This window comes from Gopherus evgoodei, chromosome 5 (genome assembly GCF_007399415.2).
Source record: "Gopherus evgoodei ecotype Sinaloan lineage chromosome 5, rGopEvg1_v1.p, whole genome shotgun sequence".
NCBI classification, from domain to species: Eukaryota; Metazoa; Chordata; order Testudines; family Testudinidae; genus Gopherus; species Gopherus evgoodei.
The window spans coordinates 119,605,556-119,621,161 of record NC_044326.1 but is presented as its reverse complement, the minus strand read 5'-3'; the positions used below and the strand labels follow the sequence as shown (position 1 = coordinate 119,621,161).

The 15,606-nt window shown below is 40.7% G+C and overlaps 1 protein-coding gene across 1 annotated transcript in view; it reads left to right on the top strand.

Moving 5' to 3' along the window:
* PDLIM5 (PDZ and LIM domain 5) overlaps positions 1-15,606 on the top strand; it is a 189,354-nt gene that overhangs the window by 40,813 nt on the left and 132,935 nt on the right. The window contains 1 exon segment of the mRNA XM_030564809.1: positions 14,117-14,268. Coding sequence (XP_030420669.1) covers positions 14,117-14,268 — 152 coding nt within the window.

Here is a 15,606-nt window from a genome sequence, read left to right as displayed (position 1 = left end):
GAAGTAGATAATGGGGAGCTTCCATTTTAAAATATCTTTTCAGTTTGATTGCTACATGGAGGATTTTGAATTATGGCAGAGAAAATAAGATGACTACGGGTAGGTTTCTTGGTGCTGTAATTTGACAAGGCTATGAGCAGAGGCATTGGAGTTCACTATCTGCTGACTCAGTAAGATAAAGCAATACATCAGTTTCCATTTGTGTCATGCTTGTTGAAGGTCATCCTGGCAATCATAAGGGCATGAAAAAATATTTTTACTAAGATTTCAGTTCTGTAGATCATGGTGTCATTACTCTCAGAAAGCTTCCTACTTGCTGTGGGCAAGTGGATTTTTTTCATGTTTCTACCTAAATTAAAAAATATTTAAAATCTTCAGTGTGCTTGTCATTGAGACTATATTTATGAGTGCTGTTTGTTTAGAAGGGTTTTATTTGGGTTGTGTGTCTAGTACTGTACGCTTATAAAAATAGCATTTAATATGGAATTATGAAAGTAAAACTATATCCTACTGTAAATTTAGAAATGCAAAAATCAGTGGGCAGTTCCCATATATCATTGAACTTGGGTTGAAGTGTTTCATGTGTTAAATTCATCCCAGCTATTTATAGTTAACATTTTAAAGGAGCAACATATTATTTAATAGTCATTGGCTTGAATATCTGAAGTACAGAAACCCCAAAGTCCGTTTTGAAAATAAATGTCTGCTAATATCCCTTTGGCACACAAAAGGCGAGAGGTCCACCAAGAGTTAGCATCTCTCTCTCCTCTCTCTCTCTCTCTCTCTCTCTCACACTCACACTCTCTCTCACACACACACACTCACACTCACTCTTGCTCTCAAAAAAACCAACAAACCCCTTTCTGCTCAAAAGCTTGTACTTGGTTAGTAATAAAGAATTCTGTAGCCATGAATTTAAATGGAAAACATACATATCTATTCTTGTTAACATAGTTAATGAATACAGAATGATGGGGTCTGTTACCTTACATGTGTTTGGAAACACTTCCCTATCTGTTTTATCTCCATTATTTTATCTTGCTTTATGTTTAACTGTAGTTCGTCTGAACGAAGGAATGTGCTAGTCATTAGTGCTTTTCTGCTTAATGCAGTTTGAGAGTAAACTCCAAAGTAGATGTATTGCAATTTAATAGAAGTTCCTGCCTCTTGGCTTGTCTTTCTGACACATCCTTGTGGATACCCTGCTGCCAGCTCAAATAAAATATGAGAAAACTGAACTCCTCTTTTTCAACTTCCTGCATGTTTGATCACTGTTGATGCCAGCATTGTCCTCCCATCCACTCAGGCCTGTAATGTAGACATTGTTTTTAACTCCATCTTCCTGATGGTCCCTTGTATTCAGGCTGTGTCCATGTCTTGTTGCCTTTCCCTGTAGGATCTGGTCTTTATTCTCTAACCAGCTTCCAGAAGCTCTCACCAGTCCCTTCTTATATTGCTCATCAACTACTGTAATTTCTTCCTCTCTGCTTTTGACTAGTGCAGCCTTGCTATATGTTGTATTCTGCTGGAATGTAAACGTGAAATAGCCACTAGTATGTAATAAGACATTTCTAGCAGTAATGAGTTCTAAAATGTCCTTGCTACTAATTTATGTACTATGAAATTGTCTGATGAGTTTTTAAGAATGTAAGAACGGCCCTACTGGGTCAGACCAAAGGTCCATCTAGCCCAGTGTCCTGTCTCCTGACAGTGGCCAGTGCCAGGTGTCCCAGAGGCAATGAACAGTACAGTTATTCAAGTGATCCATCCCCTGACGCCCATTCCCAGCTTCTGGCAAGCAGAGGCTAGTGACACCATTTCTGCCCATCCTGGCTAATAGCCATTGATCCTCCATGAACTTATCTAATTCTTTTTGAACGCTGTTATTATCTTGGCCTTCACAACCTCCTCTGGCAAGGAGTTCCACAGGTTGACTGTGTGTTGTGTGAAAAAATACTTCCTTTTATTTATGTTAAACCTGCCGCCTATTAATTTCATTTTGTGACCCCTGGTTCTTGTGTTATGAGAAGTAGTAAACAACACTTCCTTATCTACTTTCTCTACACCAGTCATGATTTTATAGACCTCAATCATATCTCCCCTTAGCCATCTCTTTTCCAAGCTGAAAAGTCCCAGTCTTATTAATCTCTCCTCATATGGAAGCCGTTTCATACCCCTGATAATTTTTGTTGCCTTTTTCTGAACCTTTTCCAATTCTAATATATCTTTTTTTGAGATGGGGCAACAACATCTACACACAGGATTCAAGATGTGGGCATACCATGGATTTATATAGCAGCAACATGATATTTTCTGTTCTATTTTGTATCTCTTTCTTAATTATTCCCAGCATTCTGTTTGCTTTTTTGACTGCTGCTGCACATTGAGTGGATGTTTTCAGAGAACTATCCACAATGACTCCAAGATCTCTTTCTTGAGTTGTAACAGCTAATTTAAACCCCATCATTTTCTATGTATAATATCCTGTTTTTTTTCCCCCTCTTTGGTCACTTTGCCTTCTCTTGTCAAATTGTTCGATAAGACACACTGTTAGTATATAGATATTCAGACCTGTCTGCAAAGGCCTATACTTCAAGAATTTAGGTGTATTGTTATCATTTAGCTAGTTATAGAGGTATAAAAGAAAGAATCAAAGATCACTGTCTGTGCAATGGCCTTTTCTTAGCTGAAGGCCTTAGCCTGTCACAGTAAGATGTAGTTAGGCAGCCATAAACTGGGAAGTGTATGGTCACATCCTCACATTCCAAACTAGTCACGTTGAAATAAGGTGCTATTGGGCTATTAGGAATACAATCCTGCCCTGGTATTTCTATCCCCTCCAGAGAAAGAGAAGAGGTAAAAGGAAACTTAGTCTGGCAAGAACTCGCTTATCAATAGACACAGCTGGAAAACCCTTATGTGTATAGATGTAGTTGTGAAATCCTTACTTCTGTATTGTTTTGTATGTTTGTTTGCATGGTCTCTGTCTGGTTCTGTAATTGTTTCTGTCTGCTGTATAATTAATTTTGTTGCGTGTAAACTAATGAAGGTGGTGGAATATAATTGGTTTAATAACCGTTACAATATGTTAGGATTGGTTAGTTAAATTTCAGTAAAATGATTGGTTAAGGTATAACTAAGCAGAATTCAAGTTGTAGTATATAGTCTGCAGTCAATCAGGAAGTGTGGGATGGGGGAAAATGGGAACAGGACCTAGGGATGGGGAAATTAAAATCATGTCTTGCTAAAGGGGAAAATGGGAACAGGGACACAGGCAAGGCTCTGTGGTGTCAGAGCTGGGAAGGGGGACACTAAGGAAGGAAACTGGAATCATGCTTGCTGGAAGTTCACCCCAATAAACATCGAATTGTTTGCGCTTTTGGACTTTGGGTATTGTTGCTCTCTGCTCATGCGAGAAGGACCAGGGAAGTGAGAGGATGAAGGAATAAGCCCCCTAACATACACCATTTCCCCCACAGCTACCATGGACAGCTAGGTACCTTGTCGTACACCCCAAATCCTCCAGAGCTGCTCTTTCTACTCCACTCTGGGGAGGGAAGAGGGAGGCAGGCATGTGGCTGGGCAGGAAGAAGAGCTCTGAGAGCCAGTGGGGTTCATGAATAAGAGTTGGAGAAACACTGTCATAAATCATCCTTGGTAACTGACCTGAACATTTGGTGCCTCTCTAGTGCTGTTAATCCCACAACCGTTGAATAACAAGCTTAAATATTAGGTTAAATATTGGGACAATGTGATGTTAAAATTTACCAGCTGTAGCTTAATCCCAGTACTATTTGTTCTCTTAGTTGTCAAACGAGACTAATGTATCTCTGTCCTTTAGCTTACCTTTTTACATATTAGTAAACTCTATTTCTGCACCAAAGTCAACTGTTTCTCCAGATTGAACATGCCCAGTTGTTTAACTTTTTTCTTCATGGGCCTTCTTTTGAAAGTCTGACATCACTTTTATGGATCTCCTTTTGTCCTCTTGCTGTTCTATTAATGGGAATTTGTTAAAAATAGGTTGAATTTTTTTTTCAAGCTATGTTCTGGAAGGGTGTGAAATAGATGTGCAGCTTTTTTTTTTCCTCAAAATGAGAGAGCAACGGTATCACTCAGGGTGGGGACAGCTTGGTGAGATAGCAACATGTCAGGCATATGAAGGTCAAAGTGAAAGAAAAGCCTACCCTATTGATTGAGAGATGTTAAAGTCATATCCCTTCAAAACTGGCAAGACAAGGTGGAACATACTAGGCTAATTAACAAACTGCATCAAAGAATCCACATGTGCATTTGCTCAGTTGAATTAGATTAATCATCTAAAAAACAAAAATGATCCTACAGCAGAAGACAGGAAAATTGTGTATTTCCTGCTTACACAATCTTAATTAAACTGGCCTGAGGAGAACACAAGGTGGATCTGTTTGGTTTCAGAGAAAATGCGACTATATATATTCTCTCTCTCTCTCTCTCTCTCTCTCTCTCTCTCTCTCTCCTCTCTCTCTCTCTCTCTCTCTCTCTTTTCACGCTTGGAGAACAGTAATTACGTTAATTGCATGTCTATTTTTTCTTTAGTTTTGTTAGGAATGTTTATGTTGACATACGTATATGTTCTCGGTTACACATAAATATTTCATCTCAAATGGAAGTAGATGGTGGAGGGAGGGCAGGGAAATAAACCCCCAGGAATAATTTGCTTTTGTAACTTAAGCTATTTGTTGGAACATTCCAAATTTCCTAAAACCAACAAAAATTTTGGTCTCGCAGATGATATGCAACTACTTCTGGCGATAGCCAAATGATGGCTGAATGGGTGCTGCCTGCCAAGTGCATGTTAGATAGTGCAACAAGTGCTGCTGACATTCTGCAATAAAAGTGACAGACGTGAAACTCTTTTTTTCATGCAAATTGTTTGTTTTGTAAAGTGATGCCTCTTTAGCAATTCCAAGTAGTTGCATGCTTAGATGTTGAAGTAATTTATGCTGACTGTGCAAAAAAATCTGGAGGCGAGAGAGAGAGAGAGAGAGAGAGAGAGAGAGAGAGTGTACTCGTTTACATGCACCTCACAAATGAGAGCTGCTGTAGAAAGGTTAGGTTTCTTTGATTGTTAGCTCGGTTTTCATTCCACACTCTGCATCGTTCTCAGAAATAAACTAGACTGTCGTCTTTTACCACTTGTATGTAGTATCTCAGCTCAGATTAATACTAAAGAGTCGCCATACAAAAAAAAAATTTTTTTGGAGAAAGCATAAGCTTTCGTGGGCTACAGCTCACTTCTTTATCATGATGAAGAAGTGAGCTGTAGCCCACGAAAGCTTATGCTGAAATAAATTTGTTAGTCTCTAAGGTTCCACAAGTACTCCTGTCCTTTTTAAAAAGGATTACTCCATTTTCTAAACCGGTGATGCTGAAGATGTGAATAACAGAAGAATCTTGGCCTTATTTTGACACTAACAAACCTAAAATCAACCCTTTGGAAAACTTGTATGCATCTCTGCTTGCTCCCTCCCGGCTCATAGACTGAGTGGTGCCAGGTAAGCTGCTTGATGCCTGTCAGTGTGGAACACAGTAGTCTGTAAAAGGAAGCATTCTGGAACTGGTGAGGATTTTATCTGTATTCAGTTGGATTAGACATAGACTGGCATATTTTATTTTACTTGGTAATTCACTTTGTTGTGTCTGTTACTACTTGGAACCACTTAAATCCTACTTTCTGTATTTAGTAAAATCACTTTTTACTTATTAATTAACTCAGAGTATGTATTAGTACCGGGGTGGGGGAGAGAACAGCTGTGCACATCTCTCTGTCAGTGTTATGGAGGGCGAACAATTCATGAGTTTACCCTGTATAAGCTTTACATAGGGTAAAATTGATTTATTTGGGTTTTAGACCCCATTGGGAGTTGGGTATCTGAGTATTCAAGACAAGAACACTTCTGTAAACTACTTTCAGTTAAGTCTGCAGCTTTAGGGCAAGTAATTCAGATGGGCGTATCTGGCTCAGCAAGACAGGATGCTGGGGTCCCAAGTTGGTAGGGAAAGCAGGGGCAGAAGTAGTCTTGGCCCATCACTTGGCAGTTCCCAAGGGGGTTTCTGTGATCTAACCTGTCACAGTGGCACAATCAGTGAAATAATTGCCACGGATATGTTGTCTGAGAGCCAATCCAGCCTGTTGTTGGTCTTGTTCAGCAGGGAACAGTGCTATCCCAAGAACTCCTCCTAGGACCAGCACACTGTACAAATGCCTATTTGTCAAACAACCTATTGTAGGACTGTCCAGTGCAGCTTTCCTCTTCCTCCTCCTTGGATTTGCACCTGATAAATACGGGTGGTGTTGAATCGTAAAGTGACAAGGAAGGCTAAGCTATAGCATACCTGGAAGATCTTCTGTGTCACTATAGAGTTGATCTTCATTTCCAAGCATTAGTTTTGACGTGACAAGTCTGAACACTAGTAAAGTCAAGTATACGCTGGGCTGTTAACAGGTGGCTGTTTTCATTCAGTTTGACTTATCTTAGGTCTTAATTGTGAAAAGACTTGTGTACCTGGTGTACGTAATGAGATCTCCTGCTAGCCTTGTGCTGTATGAAGTGAAGCACAGCAGTCAGTCTTTGTACTTTTGACTTATAGAAGGCAGAATTATGTTCATATTTTGCTTTCTGTGGAAATGAAACTGACACAGTATCTGATGAAAAGTACTCTTGCTTTTGGGGATCATACATGGCCACTAATAATGGCATTGCGTTTTTGTAAGAACAGCAGTTTTAATATGCACTTCCTGGCTAAATTACAGCTTGGGCAACGACATTCTGCCTAATATTTTTCTCCTTCAGTTTCAGTTATATACAGTAGAGCTCTGTGTGGGACTATTTTTTAAAACCCTACTCCCATCCCACCCCACAATTCCCACTCCCCTTCTCACCTGCTCTCTCATTGTTTGTTTAACTTTTATCTCACTATTATGGCATTGGATCCTGGGCTCTACCCTATAGCGGGACTGGGATCCCAAGGATCCTGCAGGATCCACTGCCATAACAATGACAGCGGGATAAAAATTCAACGAAAAATGCAGGAGGGAGTGGAAGGGGTTATTGTCAGGTGGGACAGGAGCAGGATTAAAAAAAAAGTTCATGTTTGCAGTGTAGGAGACCATTTTTTAAATCCTGTTCCCTCATTGTTTGTTTGAATTTTTATCCTGCTATGATGGTGGTGGGTCCTGGATCCCAGTCCCACTGCAGGGCTCTAACACAGTTTTTTATTTCCTCCTCCAGCCTGAATTGTTAATGTTGCTGTGTCTCAGCCCAGAGGTGCCTGGATGTGACTGGTGAACAAAAGGGATATGATATTCCTATGGTCAGTGGGGTTGGTAAAGCACTTTGGGATCCAGCTGGATGAAATGCATTAGGTAAATGCCAGATGGCTATTTTTGGCATTGACAGCTCGACATTTGCCTGAGTGCGGTATATTAGGGGATGTTTACTTTTAAAGAGTCCCTATGAATCCTGTTTCTCATAGTCCAATGAGCAGAAGAGCCTGACATTTGCAGGTACTGTAAAGGTCATTCGGCAGATGCCTTGCTGTGCTATGTCAGCTTTCAGCAATAAGGATTTCGGAATACTGTTTTCATGTGTGTTTGCCAGTTGCCTGGGTGCACATGAAGAAAATAGATTTACAGTACAATAAAAGGTAAACTTTGCAAGGATGGACTTCCCTCAGAAGTTAGTTTCCAGCAGTGAGTTGTTTGCGAAAGTGAAGGTGCTCATGAGAGGTCACATAAATAGTTTGAATGCAACATCACAGTATTAATTAGATCATACACTTAATGTGGGTTGTGTTTTAAAATGTGCTTGACTAGACTTTGTGGTGGCAGCGGACGTTGGTTAGTTTCCCTTAAGTGTTGTATTGAACGTGTCATGTTCTTTGCAGTTAAACTGGGCAATTGCCTGTCAAATGATTTATTCGTGTATCCCTACCCCCTCCTAGAAGTGCACAGTGAGTGCTTTCTTTAGCAGTGGGACAGGAGTATAAAAAAAGTATTCCTGTTAGTTTGCCAGCAGCCACATAAACTTAGGCTGTGTTCTCATTAGAGCTCTCAAACAAAGCAGAATCCAGGTCAAATGCTTGACTAGAGTTGGCCAAGGAAAACCCAGGTGCTGCAGGAACTTGTACTAGTGGTTGAATTTGTGGCTGTCCAAGTCACTTGCTGTTGGACTGTTGCTCTAGTATTGTATAGCATAGGATTAACAGGGACTCAATAGTACCTCTCTTTTAGATGAGGCATTAAACGCAGGTCCTGAAATCTAGTGGCCGTTACAGATGTTGGGAGAAATTCAGAGGTGAAGTTCAGAATGCACCCACTGGTGAGTAGGTCAAAGGGAATCTGAGGTTTACACTCTGAGAAGCTAAGAAAAGAGAGTAGCAGGAAAAGCAACTAACAGGAGGGTGTAAGAACAAGTTAAATTCCCTCTGACTCACCCACTTCCATTAGTGCTGCCTTCTGGGCCCTGCTTGAATAGTGTCTGCTGGCTCAAATGCCTTGCATTCACTTACAGATGTGTAACTTATACCACCTTATGCATCACTCCTACAGATGCCCCATCAAGTGGTGCTTGATTAATACTAATTGATTATACTTGGATATAAATACATATTAGTTTAAAATTCAAGTGTAAAGTGAGTTGAAATCCTTAGGTGTATCAGATACTGAAGTATGGTAATAGTGAGAAAGGCGAATGTAGTAGGAAGGTGGTGCCAGTCTCATCGTGGGGGCATTCATAGTCACGTTTACTTAGCTCAGGAGGAAAAAAATAAGACTTTGCTGCTGGTTCTAGTGCTGCAGAGCTGACAGGGCTATAGGAGAGTGATTTGGTTTCTTTTCTGGTTATTACATCTACAGAATAAACAAGCAAGTTACAACTGCAAAATGTTGGTTGGTAGGTGTACAGAGATTTACAACTCAAGGCTGATCTGCACTAAACTGACTTATGACAAGTAAGCTGTCATGGGATAAGAGGAAGGTCCTCTCATGGATCAGGTGCAGTGCAGTGCAGACTGGGCCGTCTCTTCCACAGAAACACTAGCCCTACAGCAGGACTAAGCACTTAGACTTGATTGTCAGTGATTTCAGCTGTAGTGGTCACTTAACAAAATAAAAGACTATCTATGGAGCCTAATCTGTCCTCCACTGTTTAAATACAGAGCTGGTCCCCACCCTCTCAATGCCCTCAATCAGCACAGGCTACGTACAGTTCTACTGCCCTTTACTCATTCTCCCCCCGCCCCCCCTGCATCAAGTGATTTGTAAGCCAACCCCAGCCAAAATCTATCACTTGGGCAACACAGCTCTGTTTGCTGGATACCTAGGTAGATTAGGTGTGAATGTAAATACAGTCTGGTCCTGAAGCCATCCCCCTCCAGCCTCAGCTCATCACTAGCTGTCAGGGAGAGCTCATTTTGCTAACAAATCATCATTTGAAATTATTAGGTTGGCCAACATCACAGAAATGAATGCATTGACGTTGTCATAAAAAACAGCTGCTTAAGGAAGCTAGTCTATGCTCATACTTTTCAAATCTATTATACTTTTTCAGATACACATATTTTGTCATATACTGTATATGCTTTTAAAATGTGTATTAATGTTTCAATTTCAATTCAAATTTCCAAACAGTCACTAAATTGGCATGTAACTAGTTCACAAAACTGTGGGGGGCAGCGGTGTTAGGGAAATTCAGGGAGGTGTAAGGAAATCACTGCTTGTGGGCTTGTCTACACTTACAGTTAGAACTTCTCCCATTGGTGTAGTCAGGGGTCGGCAGCCTTTCAGAAGTGCTGTGCCAAGTCTTCATTTATTCACTTTAATTTAAAGTTTCATGTGCTGATAATACATTTTAATGTTTTTGGAAGGTCTCTAAGTCTATATATTATATAACAAAACTATTGTATTGTAAAATAAGCAAGGTTTTCAAAATGTTTAAGAAGCTTCATTTAAAATTAAAATGCAGAGTCCCCCAGACTGGTGGCCAGAACCTGGGTAGTGTGGGTGTCACTGAAAATCAGCTCGCGGGCTGCCTTTGGCATGCGTGCTGTAGGTTGCCTACCCCAGGCTTAAGGCATCTTCATCAGATGTGGCACAGTTGCGCTGATGTAAATTTATAGTGTAGACTTACCCTTACAAGTAGGAGTAATGGTAGAAAGTGGGAACAATGGAAACTTTAGGCTGAATATCGTGTATGGGAGGGAAGAGAGGTTAGACTATGGAATAGTTTCCTAGGAAAAGGAGTAATATTCATTAAACACGTCGTTTGAAACTAGACTGGGCAAAGTATCCAAGAATATACTATAGGGAACAATCCCACATGGAGAGGGAGGAAGAAAATGAGAACAGGTATTTTCTATCTCTATTTTCTATTTTGCTTTTTTGTCTTCTCAATAACTTCCTATTACATATTTCAGCCTCTAATTCACTTGCTATTTCATGAATGATGCCTGTCTATTTTTATCTATTTGAAGGAGGAGACATTGGCCTGATTCTGATCACATGGTGGGCAATAAATTATTAACCCCTTTTTTTTACTGATTTAATCAGTAAAAATCATTGGGGGAAATCTGATTTACTGCCACTGATAGATGACTCTTTCTAGATAAAGTGTGTATATCTAGGAAAGTGATTTTTTAAAATACACAATATAGAGATGAGCAGAGACTCTTCTCTTGCAAATTTGGTGTATTGCATGTTGCAAAATGAATAGAGTACCCTGTAGACTATATAAATTTTAAGAATGCAAAACAAACATTTAGGGCTTGTCTACATCAGAAAGTTGCAGCGCTGGTGAGGGAGTTACAGCGCTGCAACTTTGAAGGTGTACACATCTGCAGGGCATCACCAGCGCTGCAACTCCCTGTTTGCAGCGCTGGCCGTACTCCCGTTTTGTCTCGGGTGTAGAGGATCCAGCGCTGGTGATCCAGCGCTGGTAATCCAATGTAAACACTTAACAGCGCTTTTCTTGACCTCCGTGGAAGGAGGAAGCCTCTGGTAATCAAGCTGATCTCCTTTCCCGGTTTGCTCTCTCGTTCCCGGAACCCCGAGCAAGCAGGTAAGGAGAACCGCTTGCTCGGCGGTTCGGGGAACGAGAGAGCAAACCGGGAAAGGAGACCAGCTTTGCCGCGGTTTGCTCTCTCGTTCCCGGAGCCACCCTGCAAACCGCAGGGAAGGAGAACCGCTTGCTCGGCGGTTCGGGGAACGAGAGAGCAAACCGGGAAAGGAGACCAGCTTCGCCGCGGTTTGCTCTCTCGTTCCCGGAACCCCGAGCAAGCAGGTCTCCTTCCCTGCGGTTTGCAGGGTGGCTCCGGGAACGCGAGAGCAAACCGCGGTGAAGCTGGTCTCCTTTCCCGGTTTGCTCTCTCGTTCCCGGAACCCGAACAAGCAGGTCTCCTTCCCTGCGGTTTGCCGGGTGGCTCCGGGAACGCGAGAGCAAACCGCGGCGAAGCTGGTCTCCTTCCCCGGTTTGCTCTCGCGTTCCCGGAACCCCCCTTGAAGCCGCCCAACAGCGCTGCAGTGTGGCCACATCTAACACCACTTGCAGCGCTGGTTGCTGTAAGTGTGGCCACTCTGCAGCGCTGGCCCTATACAGCTGTACTAATACAGCTGTAACAACCAGCGCTGCAAAATTTTAGATGTAGACATGGCCTTAGCTTTTGTTATGCTTTTTTATTTTTTTTAAAAAGCTCATTGAAGACATTTTCTGTGTTACTTTTGAAGTTGGTCCCAAATCAAGAGCTAGTTTTTATTAAATTTGGACTCGAACACATTTTAGAGCAATATTATCACTTCTGGGAAAATTGGCATTATGTTGGATTTTTTAAAAAATATGGCCTCCCTATTAATTACTTGTTTTTAGTCTTTTAGGAATCAAACAGTGGCTAAATCTGAAATTTGATACATCATTTTGTTGTGCATACTAGAAAGTTCTCTGAACACCCCTGTTTGGCAAAGACTAGATCTTTATTGCAAGCCATGAAGTCAGTCTCTGTTGAGGGGCCAAAGAGAGATTTTCTGATGGGGGGGCTGGTGTCAGCAATGATTGGCTTCAGCAGGTGATGGATTACAATCTCTCTCTCTCTTCTCTCTCCCCCTCCCCTTCCTAGATTAAATGAGCTATCCGCGCTATATGTTGTGTTGCAAGTCTAAGTGGTGGGACATTTTCACTTTTCTGTTTCAGATCCTTTCTGCAGTTTGTGAACAGTATGCTTCTTATTAAGCACAATAGGTAATGTGAAATATAACTTGGTTTTACAGCTGCAATTCAGATTTGGTGGAAACATGCTCCCTATTGTAAATACAGCACTGAAACTAATAACCCAAGGATTCAGAGAGAGATTTATGGACGTTAGCTGGCTTTGTACCTATCTTGATCTGTTCTTTCAATTCCATATCCTCTTTCTTCCATGCATTAACACATGGTATGGGTGCAATTGCACTTAGAAAATCAACCCTTTAAAAACATTACACAGCTTGGGATAGGGTTTCCTTCCTCCTAAGGTCTTTCAGTTTTTGAGTTGTTTTCTGTTTCCCTTGCCCATCAGCTCTATTGTCAAGCTGATAATTAGTTTTCTGTAATGTACCTATAAAATAGGTAGTGCTGGTTTGACCCTGTATTTAGGGCTGAGAGCTGTACATAGACAGCTGTAGCATTTCAAAATGTACACAAAAAGTGCTATTAATGAGAGCAGACCTGGCCAAACATTCATAGGTGTGTCTCAGTCTCCCTCTCCCTGCAGAGAGTCATCATTTGTAATGGGCACATATGGGGAAGAAAGACTCCTCTCTGTCACCACCTGTTTGAGGCTGGGGATTAGTAATGCTTTTCAATAGGTTTTGGGTGAGGAGCTACAGCTTGTAAGTGCTAGCTAGGATGGGCAGGAAGCTGTGCTTAATTTTGCCTGATTTAGTGTATAACTGGTGTGTTCATACTTCTCTTCACATATAAGGAGTTCTTTAGCCAATATTTTACTGTAACTTGGGTACTTACTATACTGTGCAGTTAGTGGAGGAGTATGAGCAAAAGTTTGTCTACACAGCAATTTCTTGATGAATTATAACTCTCCTTTTGACTAATGATGCAAAATTCTGTTTCTGTACAACTCAGCTGCATATAATAATTTCAAAATCAAAAGGAAGTTTTCTTTATCCCTTGTCTGCTTCCCCCCATCTACTGCCACTCAATATTCTTTTTTCTGATCTCAATGTTTCCTTTTAGTTTGAACTGGAGGGAAAAAATAGTTGTGCTAGCCTGCAATTTTTGGGGATGGTTGATTCCAAATCTGATTAGTTGGAACATCTCCCTTAACAAAATGTTTTGGTACCATGATACCAGCACACACCATGTGAATATTTAAAAAAAAAAAAGCTTCCAGTGTATATTTTAATGCTGTTGGTATTGCAGTACTTCTAGCCCCAGACATGTTGGTATTTAAAATACTGGCTTTCTTGACCCATTGCAGGTGTCAAACATTACAATTTCCACATATATTTAAAATTTTAAATTCATGAGGGATTTCCCTTTTTGAAAGAGCTGTGTATTGTTTTTATGAACAAGGCAGAGGCTAGAGTGTCGTCAATTTTTTTTTAAATGCAAGTAATTGTCATCTTGTACAGTATACTACCTCCTTTTTAAATCACCCAAGGTCTACAAAGGGGGACTCTCTAACATAGGCCACTTCTTGATAGCGATTGTTTGGTAGGCAACCCTTCTCTCAATCACAGATGTGTACCCCACTTTCACTCCCCTTGGAAACAGAAGTTGCTCTCTGATTTCTAAGAATGGGTGTCTGAAGTCCTAAATTGCTTTTTCTGTGAAACAGATACCTCTAGGTTTGCCAGACAGTGGCAATATGACAATAGTCCCCTTAATTATTTGATCAGAAAGACGGTATTTCAGTTACACAGTAAATAACCTTATATGGAGAGGTGGTGCTCTCATGTAAGAGGAGTGTGCCTATACCGGCTATGTAATGTATGTTTATGAATAAGAAATATAGGTAGATATGCATATAACTTTGTGTGTCCTTTATATTAAAAGAATGCTACTTACTCATTGCATTTGTGACATTGCAGTTAAATGATGGTGGCAAAGCAGCTAGAGCCCAGGTGGGGATAGGTGATGTGGTTCTCACCATTGATGGGACAAGTACAGATGGGATGACTCATCTGGAAGCACAAAACAAGATCAAGGCCTGTACAGGCAACTTGAACATGAATCTGCAAAGGTAAGAGTTTTTTTTTTTCTTTAATATCTGCTGTTTTAAGAATGAACATCTCTAAATCGTTTAGCTAAATGCATGCATTTGCTGGCTGTAATTGAAGGATAGTGGTATTGTAGGCCTGGATGTATTCATTGCATCTGGAAAATGGTTAGATACAAATGTGAGCAGATGGCTGCCTTTCCTAAGGTGCAGTTGGACATACAGTAGAACCTCAGTTATCACACTAGAGTTACGAACTGATTGCTTAACCACACGCCTCATTCGGAACTAGAAGTACACAATCAGCAGCAGAGACCTCTTCCTGCCTCCCCCCGAGAAAGGAAATAAAAACCCCAATACAGTACAATACTGTGTTAAATGTAAACTCCTAAAAAAAAAAAAAAAGGGAAAGTTTGAAAAAAAGACAAGGTAAGCAAATTGTTTCTGTGCTTGTTTCATTTAAATTAAGATGCTTGAAAGTAGTTTTTTTTCTGTATAGTAAAGTTTCAAAGCTGTATTAAATCACTGTTCAACTGTAAACTTTTGAAAGCACAACCTAAATATTTCAGAGCTACGAACAACCTCCATTCCCGGGATGGTCATAACTCTGACATTCTATTGTAGTTGTCACTGAGTTAAGCTGAAACTCTCCCCCTTCCTGGAGCTTTGGTTTTGTTAATAATATCTACCTGTATAGGATATGAGCTGAATTTTTTTTCCCAGGCTTGCCTGCTCCTGTATCTCCTCCCTCCTGACTGCTCAGCCCACATTCTAGATTCTCTTCTTCTTGAGCCTCTTCTTCCTCCCTTATGTCTGACTGGGAGAAAAAGCTGCTTGTTTCACCAGTTCTGTTTACACTTAGCTTTCCCCCTAAAACTCCACTGGTGCTAGCAGCAATAATGAGACAAATGTGTCTCCTAGAAGACCTGCTGTGAGTGGGGTTAGGTGCAACAGTAGTTAAAACATTAGAGGGCAGCCGACGCTATTGGACCCGCAATTATTAGCACTAAAATTCTTCACTGGGGGGAAGAAAAGTGTAGCGCACCTTTGAGTCAACATAACATTTCCTAGCTAGATCAGCATCTGTAAACGATGTTTCAGGCAAACCGTGCCATCCCGTTACAGATGGTTTCTCAGATGTTTGCAATGTTGTGTTTATATTGTGAGTCTATGCCAATGAGCATTCAAGTAAAAAGCTTTCTGAACAAGCTGCAGTTGGAAGGCTGTTAATCCTGTGAAGTAATGTAATTTTTAAAAAAGATAAAACCTTTTAAAAGGAAATAGTCCAGTCTTGTTCTTTGTAACAAGTACTCAGGGCAGGCTATGAAGAAGTGACAGCTGATAAAACAGTGTTATTCATGT